General features: G+C 36.5%; 1 protein-coding gene across 1 annotated transcript in view; it reads left to right on the top strand.

Moving 5' to 3' along the window:
- Nucleotides 1-16,252, top strand: part of LOC146003107 (centrosomal protein of 78 kDa-like) — a 38,346-nt gene extending 22,094 nt beyond the window's left edge. Inside the window, exons 8-11 of the mRNA XM_083141286.1 lie at nt 6,118-6,180; nt 7,080-7,193; nt 12,046-12,285; nt 14,963-16,252. Coding sequence (XP_082997412.1) covers nt 6,118-6,180; nt 7,080-7,193; nt 12,046-12,285; nt 14,963-16,049 — 1,504 coding nt within the window. The 3' untranslated portion in view covers nt 16,050-16,252. The remainder of the gene's footprint in view (nt 1-6,117; nt 6,181-7,079; nt 7,194-12,045; nt 12,286-14,962) is intronic.
- The last annotated feature ends 8,929 nt before the right edge of the window (nt 16,253-25,181 follow it).

The raw sequence follows: 25,181 nt of genomic DNA, 5'->3' as shown, positions 1-25,181 counted from the left end.
ACGTTGTTACATTATGGCTGAAACACACAGAACCACAGTAACAACCTAATAATGAATCAGCAACGAATATACTGCCATATTCATAGTTGCAAACTATTACATGTGCATCCGGTGCAGTAGCGTATGCAGGATTTCATCGGGGGGGGGGGGGGGGGGTTATTCCTAAAACTTCCTCCAAATTCACATTATCATTGTTTTATTATTCTTTAATTAATTAATAATACTCATAATTGATTAATTGATATTTTAAATTCATTTAATTACTACTAATAACACTAGTAATGCAGCTGCTGTTATTACTATTACCACTACTACTGTCAAGTAGTAGAAATCTTCATAAATATATTTATGAAAGCAATAGAACAAAATTACTTTCTAGTCATTTGATTTTTAACAAATTCTAGGAGAATTTTTTGTTTCTTTGTTACGAAATAATTGTCTAGTCAACGGCTATTTTTATATGATAGGTGAGACATTTTAAGTGTGAAGAAAATCCATAAAAACAAGCAAATATATTAAAATAAATTGAAATAATCAAAGGATGGAACTCATCCAAGTAGTCGCGGTTACCTATAGTTCAAATCACAAACCCTGACACCTTCTGTAAACAAAACCACCTGCATGCAGAAAGCATTGCAAACTCATAGAAGTAAAATAATCCACACGAAAATCCAGCGTTGTTACAGGATTCATTACGTAAGGTAAAACAATGGCAAATTTGTAGTATGGGATACGCTGCCGCAAATGACGTCTCACTTTAAACCCAATGCTCTTTCTTTTTTTACTTATTGCTTCACCTTTATGGTTAACTCTTTGCACCAGTAATCATTTCCCATAAATTTGGCTTCTTTCTTTGAATATATTTTACTTGCATTTTTTAGACAAAATGATATAACATGGTAATGTATATTTCTAAGGTTTGATATAGATAGGAGTGTATTTGAAATTTGTTTGTAGATTTTATGTAAATTGTATCTTATGTAAATAAAATATATAATGGGCATAAACAGCCATATGCATTGCTGTAAGTCCAATAAATATATTGATGATGATCAAAACAAGACAAAAAGTTCGTAAATTTATTGCGGTTGGAAACTTTGACAAGCATCCTAATAACGATTTTTGTTCCGCCAAATATAGTGCACTTCGTAAAATAACTTGGTGACATGGCAAGGCAAGATAAGTGTGAACATTTTGTAGTAATATGCATTGTAACTTTCAATGAGCTTAGAGATTTGTGTACATAATGATATTTTATAACATTGGTTATTTTCTAAAAATAATCATGTGAACAGCAAGGAAGTAGTGCAACTTAGTAATATAGCCTGACTTAGCCTTAGAAAAATAACATGCCGAGTTCTATGCGTGAGGAAAAGTCTCCGTTTACTCCGAGCTTGTTTCCAAACACCAGCAAGGACAGCCTTTGAAAAGGGGTGAGAAACAGATTCTACTCAATATTTATGTAACGTTCTGTCAGTAGTATCCTGAGAAACCAGTAAAGGAAGTGGTTAAGTTGGTATCCCAGTGCAGTGGTGTGTCAGTGTCTGCAGTTTTAAGGGTTATGAAAGAGAGAATGACCGGGAGAGTAACAATGTATGCGGCTGCATATTCGTCTGATGTTTTGAGAACGGGTTCTCACATTCAGAAGCTCTTATATAAAATGAATAGGTGCGGCGAACTATGAGTGTAACAGCAGATGATTGCGGTCATGGATCAGCTGACGCGGAGTGATACGTCGAATCGGTGAGACCGTTTGTTTACAGAAGGTCTCAGGGATGGTGATTTAGACCTTAGTGGGTAGGGCGTTAGACAACCACGTGGGAGATTCAGGTTTGATTCCCAGAATTGGTTGGAATCTTTCAGCTCTTGTCTTTGCATAAAGTGGCTCCAGAGCTAACCCAGTCTCATATCAATATGCATATGAACGAAACCCTGGGGGGATAAAGGCTGCTGGAGCATGGTGCTGATCATATCACCTCCAAAATGGCCGAGATCGAGAATGTGTCTTTCCACCCCTACATGTGCTTACATGGCACAGTACTATATGCACAGGGAAACTTACATTACCTTTACATATGGAACTCACGCAGAATGATAATGAGGCACGATGTAGAATACATATTGCTAAATTTCACTAAGTCTATTCTTGGATTCAAAGTAAGTTTAAAGACATTCCAACACGTTTATCACTTCTAAGCCAAGTGTCAAGTCAACTTTGCAGCAGGTTTTCGCATATGTAGATCCAAACGTGCATGCAGAATATAGTTCCACTGAGACGGGTTCTATTCCAACACAACTGCATACTTGCAAGAAAACAGTTATTTAATTTGTAAAATACAAACAAAATAATACATCCATTAGCAGGTATGTACTTGATCGGTTGCAATCACTGTGCAGACGAACTAGGATCCACAGATTTGCCAACTGGTGTTTGTATTGTGCTGAAGATAAAGAGCGAGTTGAGCAAGACTGAATACGTTGCTGAGCACGTGGAATCTGTAATACCAGTGTTACACATCCCACTATTTTAACCCTATGTTTATTGTGATTGATTAATAATGATGCTATACAGCGGCGAGAATGGCTGAATCGAGGTCTCCTGTTCAGCACGTGGTTTTACCCGAGTGTTATTTTGGGCTTCATCCGAAGGATAAAGCTCTTCAAATCAAGCAAGTTGCTTTAAATGCATAATCCTCCTTACGACAATATGATCAAAGTAAAACAGGGCATGAGGTGATTTGCCGTCAATGTGCGCACGAACTGTATCATGGGTGCTGAATGATTTGCGGTTTAAGTTTAGGAAGAGGATTGTTTGTTGTTTGATGACAAAAGAATCTTCGCGGTATTAAAATATATCGCCATGATAAGAAACATGTTTATTATTTGGATGAGACGTGCTTTAACTCGGTGGGTGTAGGGTGCGGGGGGCGTACATTGAACCAAACCTTGAAGGACACCACCGCCAGGGCTGAAGAAACCGACGAGAAAAGAAGAGGGGAAGGGGGATGCTTATTGTTGCACCCACTGGCGGCAATGCCGTCTTTGTTGAAGGTGCATATTGACTGTTCCGTGCAAAGAAAGGGTGATTATCAGCAAGAAATGGACAGACCAAGATTTGAATCCTGGTTTAGTGAAGTGATTCATAAATTGAAACCAGAGTAATAGCAGCAGACAATGCACCTGATTGTCACCAATAACAAATCGTGCTTTTTTTTGCTGGTATAACTTCAAGTGTGTGTGTCCTACAGTAACGGATGTATTGTGAACGAAGCAACAAAGTTTTTCATAAATGTATTTTTTTCTAAACCAAAAACAATAATTTGTCAATACATTCAAGAGGGGCCTATCGTTGTTTACTTTTATCTTTGTTTATTTTTGTTTTTGCATGCTCGAAATATACATACATGCTCTCATGTTTAGAAGTTATTTCGCATTTATATTAAGTGATGTCACACTTATTAAATAATCTATGCGCAGAAAGCACTTTTAAATTTTATGGGTCAGGAGACAAAAAGAAGCAAAAATACATTCTGCTTGACATGCATGCAGGTTTTGATGTGTTGTGCGGTTGGCAATACTGTGGATTTTCTCAGTGTCTATGATGTAAGCAGCTCAGCAGTTGAGGCAAGACTTGCACGGAAGATTCTGAGCTCAGTTCTGGTGCGGATTGATACATAAAACCTGCTGCGAACTTAGCTTGACGCTTCGCTTAGGTGATTCACAAAGCACTTCTTCAACATTATTTAGTGATGTGGATGTAGATTCAGCATCACTTTTAGTTCACAAGGGGATGTGAAATCAGTTCTGGGAAGAACGTTTTCAACAATGTTACCGGCCTCCCCGATGGCACGGTGATAGCGTCGTCTCCTTGTAACTAAGGGGTCCCGGGTTCGATACCCGGTGGAGGCACATAGTGGTTCGGATTCCACTTTAAAACTGTAGGTCCAGTCCCGATTAGCCTTACAGTGCATAAAGTGGACTTAAAACACCAAATCAATCAATCAAGCAACAATGTTACCACACTTCGACGAAGCGAGGACTTTTCACAATTCTCGAGAGAGTCATTGCATGATTGCAAAATTGAATTTTGAGGTTGCTTAGATTGTTTAGACACACTGGTGTATGCAGAGGGGTGTTCTGAAGGGGATACAGCTCTTTCCAAAATTTTGAGAAAATCAACATTTTCAAATAAAAGCAATGAAGAACTTGGGGGGGGGGAACCAGAGTGGCAAATGGAAAGCCTCCTTAAAATAATACAGTTTCCAGTTTGAGAGAGGAAAATTCTAAAAATATGAAATATCGTATTGCATATGCAACTCACCCCCAGAAAGCACTCCCACCATCGTTACAATTCCAGTCCCTCCCGAAAAAAAAGTCCTGCATATGCCAGTGTTTAGACATATCGACGGATTCCAAATGACACTAAAAATTTATGAGAAACGCGCCAATACCGCTCTCAAAATCTACCATGCACATGCACAATAATTCACATCTGGATTATTTTGTTGTTCTTACCAACAAAACATTTTACAATAGTTAAGCTTATTGTCGTTCGAATTCAAAAATAGCTGCTTAAAACGAACCAAGAATTTTCTTTAGTTCACAGAAAAAAGATACGTTTAGTGAACTTGGTTGCAGCTGAGATACAAGAAAACTTTTTTTCTATTTAAAATCATAGTTGCCCTCATATTTTATTTTCAATAATTCGTGTTTATTTTCAAGACGTTCACTATTAAAGACGTGTGTGTTTGGAATGCTGTGCTTTTCTCTGTGCTGCATGGGAATATTAATTCAAATTATTATTGTTAGTAGTAGTAGTAATATTGTGGCAGATCTTTGACTGTGATAAATTGACCATTTTATTTTTAATTTTTTTCACAGCATTTTTCATGGGGGGGGGGTTAAACCCGATAAACCCCCTCCCTTGCATACGCCACTGATCCAATGCATAGATAAACACAGTAAACCATTTTTGTCCCTTGCGGCATAATGTCCTGAATATACATTACATTATGTGTTACTTAACCGTTGGAATTTTGAGTTCTTTCATTTCTATTTTGTCAACTGTTCAGTGTGTCACAGACAACGAGTATCAGAAGGATGAAGAGGATAAGACTAAATTGTAAATACCAACTTGGGAACGAGATTTGCAAATATTTGATATGTAAGCTGAGAGAAAATTTGATATTACACTTCCATTTCAATTCCTTTCTTTTTTACCATTTTTCGTATCGTTTGTTCACTTCCTGTTGAGTTAGAGAACGTCTTTTGTCGCTTTGTTTTACAGTACATAATGTGGCTGATTGTAACTGTCATTTTTCACAGAATGTGTGTGTTCGTGGCAACTCTGGAAAGCATCGCTTTGCAACAGGAAATGACGTCTAAAATGTTGTGTGTGGTTGTCAGCATTCAGGCGGCAAAAAGCCTTCTTTGAACGACTGTAGCCCTGAAACGATGCACCAATGAGAAAAATGTTACTGAGAAACGTTGTTTGTTTTGATGTCCTCTATACATTTCTGTGTTCCGTCGGCACCATTAAAATGACACCCTGTATATACAGTGTCTCCAAAAATAGTGTTTACACTCTTTGAACGTCAATAACAGGAACACTAATAACAGCCAGCACAAACTTTTTTTGGCGTCACATACCTTAAAGTTATAGATGTTCAAAAGACCACCATTGGCAGTAAAGTAATACATTATGTGTAATCTGAACAGATCGATAAACAGCAGGTACGGTTTCTGTGGGAAGGGAAGCGTAGATTGTCTCAGTTGCGTGTTCCACGTTACTCAGTGTCTCTGGCATTGTGGCATACACAGCATTATCACAAGTTCCCCACAGGTAGTAATTTAACTGTGTTAAATCAGATCTGGATGGATATTCGACTCTTCTTACGTTTCTCGAAAGAAAAATTTCTCACCTCTGCCATTTTGTGTACACTAATACTAAAAACAAAGGAAACACATGCTCAACATAGACATGGCAGCTTCAAATGCAAGAAGTCAAGTCATCTTTAATAGTTTCTCTGTTATTAAAGTTCAGAGAGTGTGAGCATTATTTTGGGACACTGTATTATATGTAAGAACTAAACCCATATTATTTTTTATCTCCTACAGGAGCAAAGTGACAATTACAAATGGCATTCCATGGAGAGTTTCAAAGAGGCTGGAAACACGGAGGTATAGACATATTTTTGCAATTTTATTTATTTATTTTTCAAAGTATAACCTGTGTTAAAACTCTTTGATACACTGGTCATCACATAAATGAAAAGAAAGAAAGGCACGTGCTCCTTTTGTTTTGGGATGTGTTCATTGACTCTTATGTATGGTTTGACCTGACTCTATCATGAGAAGAATTTAATGTTTCTTAAATATTGAAGTATTAATATATCTTTGTTTTAGTCGTATTGTTCGTTCATGAACTGGGATCGAACCAAGAGACTATCACGTATCCACAGATACACTTATACTCGCTTATCCAACTGCGCCCCGTTAGGGGATGCCAGAGGTACCTAATTTTACATAAGTCACTGAACACAGTCAATATTCATTTTAACACCTTCAAGACTGAGGTTGGCACTGGGTGAATAAGGATAAATGGTCTTACTCCTGTCTCGATTCAGAACACAAATGGTAGTAGCTTTGTCTCCAAGATGTTCCTCCTCTCGCCATTCAAGCAAAAAGCCCCCTTTTACCCATGCTCTCCAGACTTTTATTATCCTTCCCCCATGCAATGACCTTTCATGTTTCATTTACCTTTGCTCAAGAGCGCTCAATCATTTCCACTGACAGGAATGTCTTACTCCTCATTCTTTGGCCATTTCTGTTCTGAGTCCTGAATGACAATATGTTACATAGTACAAAGTATTTGAATGTGTTTTTTTATTGCATGTCAAAATAACATCATCAAAAGCAAGTTTTTTTTTTCACTTAGGCATTTTGACTGAAAATTCAACATCTTTAACATAAAAATTATAATCTAACAATATTATCTTTGTTGCAATTGTAGCTCATTCATGAAGTTAGAATAAAAATGTCCAACTCCAATACATTTGTTGTTAATATTTTTTTTCCAGAGATTATCCACATGAAGCTACACCAGGAGTTCCCAATGCATCTCCATTGAAAGGAGAGGTTCCACCTTTGGCGAAGAATTCATCTCCTAATTTAAGTAACTTTTGTCAGCTGAAGTAAGTACATATTGTCAGATTTTCATTATAGTGCATCATTATCTAACATAAACACATTTGAGATAAAACATAGTAGGCAACAGTTGTCACGACATGGTACTGATCACTATTATTTCCCTACTTGCTCCCTTTATATCATTAGAAAATGTAGTAACCAAAGGCATTTATGTCAGGGTGACAATAACTGCTGAAAATTTCTGAGCTCAGAGAATCATGAAATTTTCTGTCACTTTGTATAATGTAGTGTACATTATATCTAGAGGAATTAACTTGATGGGTGATGCCAAAAATAATATACGTATTTCCTTACCTGCAAAGGTTTTTGGTGGAAATTGTTGTGCTGTTGCTTTGTAGGCTTCTGGGATGTATTGAGTTTGCAGCTCACCAGATAATGCTGTCGTTGCTTGTTTGTATGTGGCATCAGATGCTACTCTTGGGTTTTAATTACTGCACTAGCATATGGTGTGCCTGTCTGCCCTGTTTAGTTCATGTGGGAAGTGCATAATGGCATATTTTACCTATCTTTGTGCCTTCAGAGAGTGAGCTGCTTGCCTGGTGTATACTTCTTGGATTGTGTGGTTATTGTACTTGATATGCTTGGCATGATGGTGAGATTTTTTTTAAAGATCTCTTAAGTGCTGCTGGATTTATTTGTCAACGAATCTGATGGATCTGGCAATGTTATTACCTATATACATTGCACTCACCACTCTGTGTTGTACACCTCTGCGCTGTGTTGTGTGTGGGGGGGGGGGGTATTGTTTATGTTTGCTGGCTATTTTAGAGGTAGGCTTGTGAGCTACGTTGATGTTGAATGGTCAGAGAACTTTGTTAGGTGGTTTGATCTTGTTCAATGATAGGGGAAGGCAAGCCACTTCTTTTTTATAATGCTTTTCTGAAAAATTATCCCACACATTTGCATTTTGTTTGGGTGGATGAATGGAGAGAGCATGAGTGTATTGGTTGCCTGCATCTGGTTTTGTGTATACTGTGGTTATGAATTTGTTTCTTCTCTATCTGATAGCGATATCGAAAAAATTGACGTTGCCTTACTTTCCCCTTTCTATTGTGAATTTGAGTGGTGTGGATTTTGCCAAGTTTCTTCATCAAGAAGTATAGCTCCTTCTGGTTTTTCTTTATCACAATAGTGATACAGAATTGCAGTGGCAGATGATAGGGGTTTTTTCCCCCCGTGACTAGGCCCTCAGTTTGCATATGGAAATCATCCTCAAATTGAAAATAATTGTATTTGAGGCAGATGTTCAGCAACTTTGTGATTTCTGTCAGTTCCAACACTGAGATTTTAATGATTGAAACATCTTACTCCTGAACTTAGTGCTAAGTTCATGGGAATAGAGTTGTATATGCTCACATGTCAGTGCTAAAGTTTGGCAATGTCAGCTTGAACCATGGAAGTTACCAGTTGCTAAACCCTTAGGTTAGTTGGTGCTTGAACTCTGATAATTTGCTTTTTAACCAATTTGTTAGGTGGACTCTTTAGTGGTTGAACTTGGCCATTACAAGATGCATGGGAATTCGTGGTTTGTGCATTTTGGGGATATCATAGGCAATAGTGGGTGATGGTGGTTGGGGTTGAGGAGGACAGGCACACTCATCTGGATCCCCTTACTGCAGCCGCTATCACCCAAGAGTAGTAAATGACACTGCATATAACAGGTAATAAGAGGGCACTGAAATTTAATAGAACTTCAAACAATTTTTGTGGATAAATGAGTACTTTATTCTAGTATACTACTGGGTTTTTCATTCCATTATAAATTAGCCATACTTATTCAATGGCTAATCAGAATCATGAAAAATCAGTTACTTGTAGTGTGTATGTGAGAAAATATTAATAAGTTAGTGAAATAAATGTTATTATCTCTTTGTAGTTTATTTCCCCATTATATATTATGATTTTAATTTTTTTTCAATTATGCTGTTACATTCTTTTAAGGTTGTACTTAATGAATTGTTTTTATATGTATACATGAAATTTCAAATGATAATAAGTTTTCCAAAACCATTCAGCTGCAATAAGATACAATCATACTTTATACTTTAATGAAGTATGTTAAAATAAATGTATTGAATCAGTAACAGAATAGTAGGGATGGGACCAAGGAGGATTGATTTAAATTAGGTGACCTTTTTTTAAGAAAGAAAAAAAAATTATAGAATAATGTGCATAAGTATTTTGTAGATATCACAATCACTTTTGGTGATAGTACATTAATCTCGTAATCATTTAATGGTGTTTATTAGGCCCTAAGAAAGGAAAATAAAGGTAGTAAAATACATGTACTGATGGTGTGAAGCTCATACGAAGGAAATGTAAGCACACGTTTCTCTTGATTTAAAATTCAAGAATTTTTATAGGCAAAAATAGCAAACATTTTGTGTAGAAAACTATACAAAGTACTAATCATGTTAAACCATAAATAGTGTCATTATCATTAAACTGTAAATAAACATGGCAGCTGATACTACCATTTTAAAACTACCATTAAAAAAGAATCGGCTACGAAGACTATAAAAATATTTAAGTTAATATTTTAAGTTACTCTTATAGAGCAGATCCAGAATGTTTATTATCACTGGAAGAAAAGTTACTGAAAATTATTATAGTTTCATTAACACACTCAACAAACATTTCCATAGTAGGTACGAGGGTCACTATTTATATTTTGAGCCTAACAATGAAAAAACAGGAATTTGGCATTGAAAACTGCTTTATTGTTTTTCGAAGTATTCTCCTTTATGGTCAATACACTTTTGCATTCATTCGAACCATTTGTCAAAGCAGTTTTTCCAATCTTCTTGAGACACCTCCATAATATGGTTTTTGAATGCATCAACGGCGTCTTCCACCGACGAAAATCGTTGTCCACGCAATTTATTCTTGACATTCGGGAACAAGAAGAAGTCATTGGGTGCCAAATCAGGACTGTACGGCGGATGACCCATCAATTCGATTTTTTGACTGTTCATAAAGTCGGTTGTTAGACGATATGTGTGACAGCTGGCATTGTCTTGATGAAGAATGATCCGACGGCGTTTGTTTGTTTTCCGTATTTGACCAAAGACCTCTGGCAAAGAAATTGTTGTGTACCATTCAGAGTTGACCGTTCTACGTTCCTCTAAAGGCACAGTTGCCACATGACCAGTTTTCCAGAAAAAACAGGCGACCATTTGTTTCGATGTGCTTCGAGCACGAACAACTTTTGTTGGATTGGGTTCATCTTGAAACACCCATACAGTTGACTACTGTTTACGTTCCGGCTCATATGCATATATCCATGATTCGTCACCTGTTACAATCTTATATATGTCTTTTGAAGCACCACGATTGTATTTATTGAGCATTTGTTTGCACCAATTGACGCGAGCGTCTTTTTGAGTTTTTGTCAAATTGTGTGGGATCCAACGAGAACATACCTTTCTCACAGCTAAATGATCATGTAATATTTTATATATGCTGGTGGAACTAATGCCTATGGTTGCCTCAATCTCACAGTATGTCACATGACGATCTTGCAAAACCTTGTATTAGGTTTTGCACAGCATCAATGTTTTCTTGAACAACAACTGATTTTGGACGACCTTCGCGAATCTCGTCGTTGAGCGAATGGCGGCCACGATTAAATTCGTTATACCATTCGTTATGGTTATACCAGCGTTTCACAGTGGCAAAGGATGGAGCTTCATCGCCAAATGTGGAAGTAAGTTGATCGATGCACTCTTGTCTTGATAATCCATGTCGAAAATCGTAAAAAATCATCGCACGAAAATGTTCAAGAGTTAATTCCATTTTATTGTTGTCGCGCAATCTCCAAGGCAACATAAACAACACAAATGAAGCTATTGACAAAACATTTGAAGTACGTTATGGTCAATAATGCCAGATGATTCCGTGCAAACGTCAAATCGCACCTAACTTCAATCAGTGTTGCCAAGGCTCAAAATATAAATAGTGACCCTCGTACAGTATCAGAAACAGAAAAATGTTTATTTACATATAAGTTTTTAATTGCTTTAATCAAATTATTCAAATATTTTACAGGTCTGCTTATTAGAAAAAGCCTTTCTTTAAAAAACATTATATCTATATGTATGGTACCTAAAAACATACAAGCAATTTTAAGCAGTTTTTTTTAATCAACAAAAATATTTTTTTTAAATAAAAGTCGTGATTTTTATCCACCCTGGATGGGACAGATTGATCGGTACTATTTCGGTAGCGGCCAAAATAGGTACAAGATATCAGTATATTGGTTTATCGATGAAATTACTGATTATTTTACCGATCCGATATATCTATACATATCTTATAATTTAGTACAAAATTCTACCATTTTTTAATAATTTTTATGGCTAATCTCCATACCCTGCTTTTTAAAAAAGTAAATGTCTAAATATGCAACTTCATTTGCACTGCAGTCACTTCGAACCACACATTTAATTAGGAGGTCAGTATTCCATTCAGGTTCTTCAAGGACCATTTTGAATTTTATATCGGATCGGTAGAATATCGGTTATCGGTGTTGGCCAAAATTTCATATCCATATCAACCCATCCCTACAGAATAAGATATTAATAACTGTGGGTTGTATATTAATCCAAACATTTTGTGGCTGCAGAGAACCATTTGTACCTGGATAATTTTCTTGTTGGGGCTACGTTTTTCTCCTGAGTGTACCTAATTCATTTTTCACATTACCCTAATGTGTTACCTTATCATTTGAAATAAAATGTTCAGTTTTTATTGAAGTTCAATTTTAAATGCACTACTTGTACAGAACCAGCAAGTTAATTATAAAACTCCTAACCTTGGTGTTTCTAATTTGAGCAGGGATGCTATGAAGGATCTGTCACAAAAATTCACTGATGAAGTGGAAAGAAGAAAGAGAGCAGAGATAAGGTTAATGGAGATTCGGAAGCAGAATGGCCAACTGGTGGAGAGATTAAGGAAAAAGAAAAAGAAGTTTATTCTGCCAAGAAACTCTGTATTGTTAGAAGAGAACACCTTGGATGCTGTGGAGAAAACATTGAACGACTTCTCCATATTCCTGGAATCCTTAAAGGGTAAAAGGTAACTGACAATTACTGTTATGTACAAAATATACTTTGATCTTAGGGATATTTCATACTCAAATGACAAGCAGCATGTTGCGTAGCATCCAAGCGACGTCACTTCAAAATGTACCTCAAGAAATAAATACAATCTTTCACACTAGAGTGGCATGATAAACTGCACATGCCACATTCACTTCAGATTGGAGTTTTTCTTCTGTATCTGTCATGTGTGTATAGTTTGTGTTGAGGTGTCACTTACCTTCAGTGATTGCTACATGCAGTTTTTTATGCCTTGAGCTCTCTTCACCTCAAAATGGATACTTGTTTAAACATACAGTCACACTGATCTGGAAAAGCTGGAAAAAAACATGGAAATTAATCTATGAGTGAAAAAGTTATGGAAAAGTTGGGGAATTTTGAAAACCTGACGTTCAGAGAAAATAAAATGTTTTTTGTACTTACCAAAAATTGAAAAAGAAAATAATTCCACTTTATTTTTTAACCAGCCTCCTGATGGGATAGAATCATGTAAGAAAGTGGTTTTAGTAATTTATTTTTGTCCATTTATTTTGACCACTGTTGAATTCTCTGTATTCTCCTGAATAAGTGCAGTTTAATGCTAAAGGCAACACCGAATGGTTTGCAAATTTATTTTTAAATTCCCTGAACAGTCAGGGTTTTATTTTGTCAAAATAAGTGGGCATGGACTTGTCTCCACTTATGAAAGTATATGCATTGCAAGGAAGTATTTTCTCAAATCAAGGAAACCATTAATAATAATAATAACAATAATAAAAATACAAAATTAATTTTCAAAATTTAGTTTTTAACAGGAGTTGTTCCAATTCTCTGAATGCTAGTGGCAATCGTTCTACATTAGCATGCAATGTTAATTGTACATTATCCATTGTCTAGTGCTTTAAACTATACTTATTCAACACTACGTTTCAAGAGAGCACCTCTTCTCTTCAGGTGAAATTTCCTTTGTCGGTGGTGGGATTCGAACCTATGAGACCTGTGATTTTATAACAAATCTGGTGCTTTAACAAATTACTCCAAATATTTTATTTTATGTGGGACTTCACAGTGTCTGATTTTTCATTTTTTCACAGCATGAATGTTCTTTGTAGCTAATTTACAATTTTCTTGGTTTTAGAAGGATTACTGTAAGTTGAATGTATGGGGGATTGTTTTAAATGAGACTGTTTCGAAGTTACAGCCACCTGAAGTTGAATTTTAGTGAAAAAAGAAAAAGAGACTTAAAAATGCATTTTTTTAAATAATTTAATAGTTGTGCAACAACAAGTAAGTAATCTTGGAACAGATTGAACAAATTGTATAACCCACAATACAAATTTTTCCTTCCAAGTTCATGGGTCTGATGATGCAAATGAGAAGTTTGTGAAGCATTACCTGTTACAAAATTATCAACATCCTATTTTAAATCTATTGTGAAGATTTTCCAGCACAAGGCATAAAACATGTTTATTGTGCAGAGTTTCCACTGACCTGGAAAAGACACAGGATTTTGAAAATACATCCACAAACCTGAGGAAGTCAGGTGTTTTGAACTTGCCAGTATTTTGAAATTAAAATTAATGGCACTTCTCTTGTTGAATCAGCTTTTTGATGGGATGTATTCTTCATATATACACAGTGTTCTTTCAGTTTATTTTTGTTTGTTTTTTAACAATGTGGAATAAACTTGATTCTTGTTAATATCAGTTGAACACTCAAAACTTATTTATAAGCATGTTAAAACACTGCAGAATGGTCCGGGAATTTATTTTAAAATTGCCTGGGAAACCTGGAAAAGTAAGGGGATTTGTTTTGCCAAAAAGAGTGAGAATCCTGTTGTGTCAAATATAAATAATGCCTACATTTACATTTTATTGTATTTCTTGTACATAGCATACTTGTTATCTCACCTGTTGAAGACTGAAACTGTTGAAATTTTGTGTTAAGCCAAATACCAAGAAAATTTAACATAAACATCACTTTGTACATGCATGTTTATATTTCAGTCATTTCAAAATTACCATATGTCTTCAAATAGTAGCAGTAAGAACCTCTGAATAAATTCAACATATCTGGTTTTAAGTTGAAATATTGGTTAAAATATGTGGTTTACAACAAGTTTTGATGATCATCTACGTTGTGAAACGATAACTTTATTCAAAAATATTATATCCACATACTTGCCTTGTGCTCTCTTAAATTTTTACTATGTTTTTATGTATCAAAGCTGATGCATTTTTGGTTCCTTAAAATATACATTGTATGGATCGGACAGATTAATTGATGCTCTATCGGTACCAGCCGATATAGGCATATTGGTTTATCGGTAAAATTACTGATTATTTTACCGATCCGATATATCTGTAAATATCTTATAATTTAGTGCAAAATTCTGCCATTTGTTAAATAATTTTTGTGGATAATCTCCATGCCCTACTTTTTAAAAGAGTAAATATTTAAGTATGCAACTTCTTTTGCATTGCAGTCACTTGGAAACACTGTTTTATTTAGGAGATCAATGAACCATTCAGGTTCTTCAAGGATCATTTGGAATTTTATATCGAATCGATAGAATATTTGTACTTTATCGGTACCCCTAATACATTTTTAACCTACAGTAACTGAATAATAATATCTTAAAGATAATGTGTTTTTATACTTGTATTTACTTTCAGCTTTAGACGACTTGATAGAGGTTTCACTGAAACATCACCACCTACTTCAAAGATTGGTATTGAACGTTGTAATGGATGGCACCAGCTTCTGAGTGAAACAAGTGATAAAATCCCAATCCCAACGAAAGCAGTCTCAGAATACATTAAGCACTCTTGTAATGGTGAAAATATGTTCAAAAGTGTTGGCAGTCTATATGGAGGAGATGATCAGACAAAATCAACATACGATGATGATGTGAGAAGCAGGACTTGTACTGCATGGGAAGGGAAAAGTGTTGTAACGCAAACATATGAAGCAAAAAGTGATGTTTTAACCCAAACTGATTTCGCAGGGACCCAGGACAATGAAAGCCAGACTGTTGATGGTAGGGCCGAGGAAAAATATGGGAAGGAAGTATCGGTGACTAACATACAAGCAGAGCATAAATTTATAAACTTGCTTGAGCAGGTAGTTAACGATGGCTTTTTAAACATTGGAATGGCTGTTGCACACAAAAAGGAGAAAAAGAACAACAAAGTCATTGAAGACAAGGCAAGTACTTCAGCTGAATCCTTGCTTCCATCTGTGGAATCGGCAACTTCAGTTTCTAGCAGCTCAACTGACATTGAGGAAGGGGGATGCAAAATCCATGACATTTTGTGTAAGATTGTGCAGCTGGAGAGGAACACTGAAGGAAAAGGAGATAGTGGATTGGTTGAAAAGAGTGAGTCTGTAGAAGTAATGACCAAAAAAAAGATAAAAGAGAAACATGCACGCATCTTACAACCAAGAAGTTTCAGCGTTGGTCCTATTCCTCTAACAGTTCCAACACATACAATACAATTAAAGAAACCACCTTTGGGCAAAAGTGGTGTTTCACTTTCATCCCGTCCTGTGATCTCAAAAAGTGGTGATAATCTGAAGAGAGATCGCAAGCTAACAGATCAAGAGGCAAAACAGATATTGAAGACATTGTTGCAGGATGCATCTCTTCCTAAAGAGATGAAAGGCAGAAATGAGTCTGAAGAAAGTTCCCCTTTGTGGTCTATATTCTCAGACCATTCTTCGCCAGCACCTACGTATACAACGGAAGAAGAAACATTTTAATTGCCTTTTGGTATGCTTTAGTGGATTGGAACAATCTGAATTCTTGTAACTGTTGATCTTCAAGAATTTTTGATGGCTTCCCTTGCAAATAAAATTGGTCTTTTACTTTATTGCAGTGTGAATGAACTTTCTAAAACAATTTTGATATACACAATATATATGTTTTGTACATTGTTACATCTTTATTAAATAATGTAATTGTTTTTGCAGTGTTTATTTTTTATGCTTATAATACATTCAGTGTGGCCTCCCCGATGGTGCAGTGGTAGCGTCGTCGCCTTGTAATCAAGGTGTTCCGGGTTTGATTCCCATTGGAGGCACATGGTGGTTCGGATCCCACTTTAAACTGTAGGTCCAGTCCACGGTCCGCTTTATTAAAAGCCGGAATCCTTAAATTTGGCAATGCTGTCTCACCGGCCTAAAATAGCATGGGCGCGAATAGCAGAATTGATGTTGACTCTTAAAGAAATAAGGGAATCTGTGTAAAATGTTTTTCTTTTCTAAATCTGGACAGAAGATTGACATTACGATGTAAGTGGAAAACATACATTAACAATAGAAATATCCCATTAAATAACTGGAAATAAGCAGAAAATACAAGGCCAACTTTGCATTTCATACTCAGTATGGAACTTTACAATAATGTGTAGTTTGCCCTTATTTTAGTCGCTAGTATTTCGGAATGACATTCGAATCTAACAACTTAATATTTAAATGATGGAAGATCTAATACACTGACCTAAAAGTTCTAAAAGTAAGACGTACAAAGTAGTTGTGGATGTGATAAACCAGCATGAACGAGTGTTACATTCAGAGTAAATAAATCTTATGCACATATTTCTCTGCAGCATCTTCAATTTAGCAGTCTATGACATAATTGCCAAGATTTTGTTCAATAGACAGTACATTGTATCCGATGTGCATGCGTACAAATATTTGTTTTGTTTGCATATAGCCGATGTATGTACAAGGCTAAAATAATGCTGAATGCTGGTGACTATCTATACTCTCTGCGAGAAAGTGGATAATTTTGCATGGCTTAGAAATTAGAAGGTGTTACATTTCCATTATATTTCTCTTGCGGAGATATGCTACAGTGAAGGAATTAGTGATTTTGTGTTCTACAGTTTATGTTCGGTTAGGCAGTTTTATGCTCTTAGAGGTTTGTTTGAGTTTGTATTATTTCCCGAATTCTTGTTTGAGTGTTGTAGTTTAACCCTTGTACTTAATACAAGTAAAAGCTTAGCGTGCGGTGCCTCATGCACACAACTTTTCTCAGCGTCAGTGTGAAATTTGCTCTTTGCGTAAATATGTTTTAAGCCTCTATGTCATGGTTATAGCTCTTCTATGTTGCTAATTTATTTTGCACATGTTAATTAAGAATATTAATGACATCAATATTGGACATTTATTATATTTGATGATTCGTCACATGTGAAAAATACGGAATGCTCCGTGAAATGCTGGTATGCGGCACAAAAAATGTAATGTTTGTTTCTAACAACTTAATAACATACTGCTTTACTTATGAATACACTAGCTAATACAATTTGAGCGAATGAAGTGATTACGGGATGAATAAGCTACATAAAATTATTACTTTTTTACGTCTGTAAGTTCATTCTCTAATGTTTCTTCCGAGTAGCATCAGCCGGCTGATGTCACGGTTTACAGGGTTGCCAAATTAAAGGCTCCGGCCTCCAATAAAGCTGGCTGTGTAGAGTTCCAATTAGCCTTACTGTGCATAAAGTGGACTTAAAACACCAAATCAATCCAATCCAATACATTCAGTGGAACCATAATTTTATGTTTTTTCAAGGGATCAAGATGAGGAAACTTAAAATGTAAAATCTGGGAAAATTTCACAACACACTATTGGGCGATGAACATTGAATGCACAGGGTGTTCCAGAAGTCACTGATAGATAGATTTCAGACTAATAACCCAAACTATTGAAAATAGCAACTTAAGTTTTATTTTATTGTATTGCAATTGGCAAAGTTGTATTGTCTCAGATCGTCACATGAACATGGACAATTGACGTTTTGGACTTCGTTCCAATGACACAAACTTCGACTTCTTCCTCACTGTTTCCATAAACTCGTTATGCCAAGCCTTAGTGTTTTTTGCAAATGGATGGTGTCACTGATACCTTGTTCTGAAGTTTATTTGTTTGGCTAACAGATCGAAGCAGCAAGCAATAAACAACACTTGCCACTTGGTAATAAACCTTCAGAAATAAATGCAACTTTTCACATTGGAGCAATGTAACACTCTACACTGGTTTCTTGTGATAGTGCATGTGCAGAGAATGCTTTCAGACTTGCATGACAGCCATGAAGTGGCCATTCAAGGGTATCTGCAGAATTTTGCCAGGTGGGGTGGGGCAAGCAAGGCATTTCCTCCTCCCGAACACTGCCTCTAACGAAAGGAAAATAGGAACAACATACTCGCATATGTAAGTACAGTTTTTAACATTAATTTTTTAATGTCTTTTTTATACTCAGTTTGAAGTTTAATGTTCCCGCGATTCCATCTATCAGTCGTACTTTTAATTGCCAGTCATTTATAATACTTAACGCAAATTACAGTGACTGAAATAATGCCAGATAATGTCATGTATTTTGAAAATTTGAGACAGATAAATGCTAGTTTTTGCTTGAATTTATTGGTATTAGTAGCCAAGAGAAGGTGAAAAATAGTTCCTCCAATATGGTCTTCAACTTATCTAAGGAGAAATTCTGAATTATCTTGAATAATCGTTACTTGCCTTATTTATATAGAAGAATATTTTGCTAGTGTACACAGTGGTCCCTCCAGTACTGTGATGTGTCTCCCTTTCTTTAGTAGTCACGTCTCACAAATGATTGGTTCACATCATGTACTAGCAAGATAAACTTGTTCAACTTTTATTTACATATATAAACAATGTATTATGTTATGTAAAATACTTAATGGGAAATATTTTTTGTTGTTGTAGCCCCTATGCAAGTAGTTTAACACAGGCATTATTCTTTTTTTTATATGACTTAGTTTAAAAATGGCAGCCATTTTCGTTTCATGGCCTCTAGCACTTTTGCCCTTTGCATGCAGTTGCGATAAATTTGATAACCAAGCTAAGGAAAATGATAGAAAGCTGAGGTAATAATCATTGTTTTCAGTACATTTTATGTTGTGTACCTTTCTTTACCATCTCTAATGTAAGTGATTGGAATTTATATGGTCAAAACTGATATCAACAATTTTCTGCCGGAAGCCATGAAACAAAAAAATAATGGTGCCATTTTAAAACAGTCATGTAAAAAGGAAATAATGCCTGTTTTGAACTACCCTTGTATAGGGATTACAACAGCAAAAAATGATAAACCAACCAGTGCTGGACCATTTATTCTAGATTGACCCTTCTATTTTATACGAGGGTTGTTCCGAAAGTTCATGGACTGAGATCACTATTTGGAGTCCGAGTCAGTACAAGATTTGGTGTGAGTTTCCTTTTCGAAATAGTGCCCTTCACACTCTATACACTGATTCCAGTGATGCACTAGCTTCTCAAACACATGTTGCAGACCATTTACTGAGAGTCTGTGTAAGGTAGTGGATGTAACAGCTTTCACTTTCTGATCCGTGCTAAACTTCTTTCCACGTAACTCTTTATTAAGTGTTGGAAACTCCCAGAAATCACAGGGTGTGAGGTCTGGGCTGTATGGAGGATGATCTAGAGACTCCCCACCAATTTTCTCCAAAGCTGCCATAGTTTGCCGTGTTACATTTGGCTTAGCGTTATCCTGCAGGAGAATCCATTCTTCATGAAGCAGTTCACATCTTTTTCGGGTGTTCCTTAATGATTTTGTGACATCTGTCTACACCAAAATTCAGTTTTTTTAGCTGCCACTTCACGAATCAATAAACTTTTATCTTCTTTCAACAATGTATCTGCTTTCACAATGTTCTCATCGTTCACTGATGTTGATGGATGCCCACTTCTCGCCTTATCCTGCACATTGCGTTTACCTCCCTTAAAATGCTTCCACCACTTGAATACGGCCAATCTGCCCATTGCTTCGTCACCGTAAGCTTCTTTGATCATCTCAAACATTTCCTGGCCACTTTTGCATAACTTCACACAAAATTCAATAGCAATCCTTTGTGTGATAATTATCGGTATCATTCTCATCGCCATTGTAATACTCTCTGCACTTCGACTTTTATAGCGAGCAAACAAACAGCAGCTGCATGTTGGTTCACTCGTACATTAACAAAGCACACCACAGGCTATCTTCACGTGCAACAATCACAAAATCGGTGCAGTGTTGCCAATATACGAACTTTCGGAATCTCCCTTGTACAATAAATCTTAACGAAATTATTATGCACACAGCAGTTAAATAACACATTGGAAGATTTCTTGTTCTTCATTTTATCTAATTTCTGTGGCCTTGTGGAAAACTTCACATTTGATTATTATATTAGCATGTTCGTAACATTAAAGAGAGTATTATAGGTATTCCCTTAAAGCAGTAGCATGCACTAAGGAGAGGCAGGGTAAGTGCTGCTTGATTAGGGCTCTGGCCAGCTGAAAAATGGTCAAGAAATCACCTTTGCCTTCCTGACTTTTGGTGTCTGCAAGAGTTGCAAACTCTAATCTACAGTGCATTGATCTTACTCATGCACAGAATGGACGATGGAAGTCTTTCAAAAATATTTTAATCCGTTAGGCCAACATTTAACATTGTGTCTTAGAAATGTCAGGAGATTTTGCTATTCTTTTTTGGGTAAGAAATAGAGCTATGTATGTATTCATGGAAAGAAGTGGAGGAATCACTGAAGAGAATGAGGAGGGGTAGAGCACCTGGAGTAGATGAAGTGCCAGTGGAAATTATACTAGGAGCTGGAGTGATTGGTGTGCAGTGGCTATACAGTGTGTTGAAGACAGTGGGGCAAGATAGAGAAGTGCCAAGAGATTGGACAACGGGACTAATAGTTCCCATATTCAAGAAGGGTGACAGATATAAATGTAAAAACTACAGAGGAGTAACACTAATGTGTCACTCAGCAAATGTGTATGAGAAAAGAATAAGGGAAGTAAGTAACAGAGCTGAACATGAGAGAGGAACAGTATGGATTTAGAAGAGGCAGATCAACAGTAGATCTGATATTCACCATAAGGCAAATGCAGGAAAGGCACTACGAGTATGGAAATGATTTGATTATGGTATTCCTAGATATAGAAAGGCATATGATAGCATGGACAGAACAAAGATTTGGAAGGCTCTAAGAGAGAAAGGAGTCGAGGAAGAGATACTGTGTACAGTGCAGAGCACATACAAGGCCAACCAGAGCTGTGTGAAGACACCAGTTGGAAGAACGGAGTGGTTCAGTATAAGTAATGGACTAAATCAGGGAAGTTCTCTTTCCCCATTGCTCTTCATAATTACAATGGATGCAATTAATGAAGAGGTGGGGAAGAAGATAGGCGAGGAAGAGATGAAGGCCCTGTTGTTCGCTGATGACTTAGTAATATGGGGGAACAGGGAAGAAGAAGAAGTACGGAGACAGCTTGATAGTTGGAATGAGGAAATCAGAAGAGCAGAAATGAAATTCAATGCAGAAAAGAGTGAGGTGCTAATAAGAACAAGAATAAAGATGGACACTGAAGAGTTGAGGGTAGTGGAGAGCTTCAAATATCTAGGAATCATAATTGAGAAAAGTGGAAGAATAGATGAGGAGGTAAACAGAAGAGGACAAATGGGTGGTGGACTATATCAAAGTGTTGGAAGATTAATATGGTACAGGGATGTACCTATGAAATGCAAGAAGATAATATACGGACAACACATGCTATGTGCCAATAATTACATATGGAGCAGAGACTTGAACAATGACAGAGAGAGACAAAAGAAGATGCAGGCAGTGAAATGAAATTTTTAAGGAGTATATTCGGGACTAGAAGGGATAGAATAAGGAATGAGGAGATCCGACAGACAGTGGGTGTGGTGAAGCTTCAGGACAGGATAGATCAGGCACAGATGAGATGGTTCGGACACATGAAGAGGATGGATGCAGAAAGACTACCAGTAAGAGCTTATAATGCACAAGGAGTGGGAATAAGGTCAAGGGGGAGACCAAGATGTCAGTGGAAAGAGCAGATAGTGGAGAGTGTTAGGAGAAGAGGACAAGATTGGAATACTGTGGAAAGAGAGGAGTGGTGGAAGACCAGGACAAATTGAGATTCTTGACTTCTAATCCGATCCAGCCAGAGGCAGGAAACTGCATAGGATGATGATGATGTATTCATGAATAATGGTTGTTTAGTTACAGTGAACAGGGGCATAGAGTACGCAACACTCATGGACGTGCGGAAGGGGGGGCATGCCCCTCCCCTGGAAAATGCAAGTCAACCAAAAATTGTATATTTCACACATATAATTTAATTTCAGCCACAATAATATGAGGGAAGAGTGAAAAGTTTTGAGCCTCACATGGAAGGAGTGATGCTAGGTAGTTAAAATTTTGGAGGATGTAAGGTGTGAGTTTTAGGACACTCTGTGCGAACTTTTATGAAATTCACATGTTTTCTTCTATTTTTTTTGTCAGGTTGAAAATGAATGAAGTGTCAGAGAAGAGAGTGGCCTACAGGGCCATGATTCGGTACCTCACTGCACAGGCTGCTTTGGTCGAGTGTGGCTTCACTGCACTTCCCCATCCACCTTATTTCCCCGACCTGCCCCATCAGATTTTCATCTTTTCCCTGCTGTGAAGAATTCACTTCGAGGACATCACTTCCTCATGGACAAAGTCAGTCATTCAGAGGTGTGAGACTCAGGACAAATCATTCTACCAGATGACTTTAAACAAATTGCAGCACAGAATGCATAAGTGCATCGATCTGGGGGCGATTATAGAGATTATGTGATTATGTAGAGAAATCATAATGTGAAACTGTAACTCAAACACCCCTTCCCTGCGAGGCTCAAAACTTTTCACTCCCCTCATACATGCTAATTATTGCATGAACATGATAACTTCAAATTGAATCAATGTTTTTTTTAGGGGAGAACACTATTATGGGAGAAAATGTGCCTTGTTTGCCCCCCCCCCCCCCCCAACCCCCTGGAAAAAAATACCTTGCTTGCCCCTTCCCGGGAAAAAATCTTGCGGACGTCCATGGCAACACTGTAGTAGGGTAAGGAAGATCAAGGGTAAAACCATGTCCTTCCATACGTTTTTCTTTCTGTTAACTTCAAATATTATACTTCAATCTTGCAACAAATACAATTGATAAAATATATGAAGCATCACTATTTGAAGCAGAAAAAGAAAATTAAATTCGTACAATGAAAACAAGACACTTGTATTCGTCGCCAAGTGAAGTTCAGGGAGACAACATTAACTTTCCATGTACACTAGTTATAAAGTACAATTTCTATGAAAAACTTAAACATATTCTGATATAAAGTTTCGTAAGTGATAGAACAACAATCCATAAATACATTACATATTTTGGTAATTAAATTATTGATAGTTTCCATGCAGAAAGTGGAAAAACTTAAGTGAGGGGGTGTTTGTTTGAGCCTTTGCAAGTGGTTACTTGACATAAATTATCATACCCAAGGTGATGGTGCCCTCCACTCCAAATACTATATTTAAATTCACTGGTACCTACAATTTACAAAGGAAATAATTGCCATTTGTATCAAATTGATAGAAATAAAAAACAACACACAACTTGCATTTATAGTTTTTATACACAGCTCTTTTGAAAACAAATGTGTGTATGTAACTACTTTGTTACTACAGGGTGTGTATAATTGTTATACACAGCCTAGGGAAGAATAAATTTTACAAAAGTGTATTTACACAGGCTGTGTGCATGGTGATTATATATACCATCCAAATAGCTCCTGCCTCCAACAATAAAATTAAAAAATCAACCTGCCAGTTAAAAGTGTTAATCTTAGAGAGATCGATTATTACATCATCCAACAGAAATAACCACTATATAATCATAATGGCATATAATAATAATACTTTATATTGCAGGTTCGAAGTTCACATGTGTTGTAATATAATAGTGGATGCAATTAGTATTATTACTTATTTGTGTGAATGAAATGGAATCGTATTCAGTCGCATGTTTAACTCCCGGCAGAAAGTTAGGTGGGGTTAGCTGCTGAAAAAGTATTTTGGATGTTATAGTGGGCAGGCCCATGTCTAGAAATATAGTTCAGAGGGGTCCATACCAAGTGTCTCAGAGGAGATGATGATAATAATAATAATGTTTAAATTCAAGTAATTATAATTATATTAAATTTAAAAAAATAATATTAGTTAAAATATGTAAGTTAGTGAATATTTTATTATCATCATTACACTAATAAGTAAATAGACAGTTTAATAATAGAGATATAACAGCATGTATTCATTATCTAGTTTACATATAGTTAAGATTGCCAGAATTTATGTAAAGACAAGTTCCCTGGCAAGAAAATTAGTCAAATAGATAAACAATTTAATATTTATTGAATAACAAAAAGGATGTTAGATTCAATTGACGAAAAATAAAGTTCCTGATTAATATTTTATGCATATTTTCCTAAGTAGTAGTACATACAAGGGTCGTTCAAGGTTGACCGGGACTTTTATTTTTGCAGAGGAAATAGGTAACAGAAGAAACACCAAACTATGTCAGTTTTTCAAAGCATTCTCCGTGCACGCTGAGGCACCGTTGCCATCGTTCTGGCAGCTCCCGAATTCCTTTGGCATAGAAAGAACTTGGTTGTTGTCGTAGCCACTGGAGGACATCGCTCCGCAGTGCTTCATCTGTCGTGAATTTCTTTCCTCCCAGATGGTCTTTAAGGGGTGCAAACAAATGATAATCACTGGGGCTAAATCCAGACTGTAGGGGGATGGGGCAGAACTTCCCAGCGCATGTTGGCCAGAGTTGTTGTTGTCACATTGGCCGTGTGAGGGCGGGCATTGTCATGGAGAAGAATGACATTTCCAGACAACATCCCAGGTCTTTTCTTGCGAATGGACTTTCGTACAGCACCACTCAACAATGTGGAGTAATACTGGGCATTAATCGTGCTCCCTTTGTCCAGAAAATCCACATGGATAACGCCCTTCATGTCC

The sequence above is a fragment of the Lepisma saccharinum genome, chromosome 1 (assembly GCF_977018435.1).
Source record: "Lepisma saccharinum chromosome 1, izLepSacc3.1, whole genome shotgun sequence".
In the NCBI taxonomy this organism is placed as follows: domain Eukaryota; kingdom Metazoa; phylum Arthropoda; class Insecta; order Zygentoma; family Lepismatidae; genus Lepisma; species Lepisma saccharinum.
This window is presented reverse-complemented; position numbering and strand designations above follow the sequence as displayed.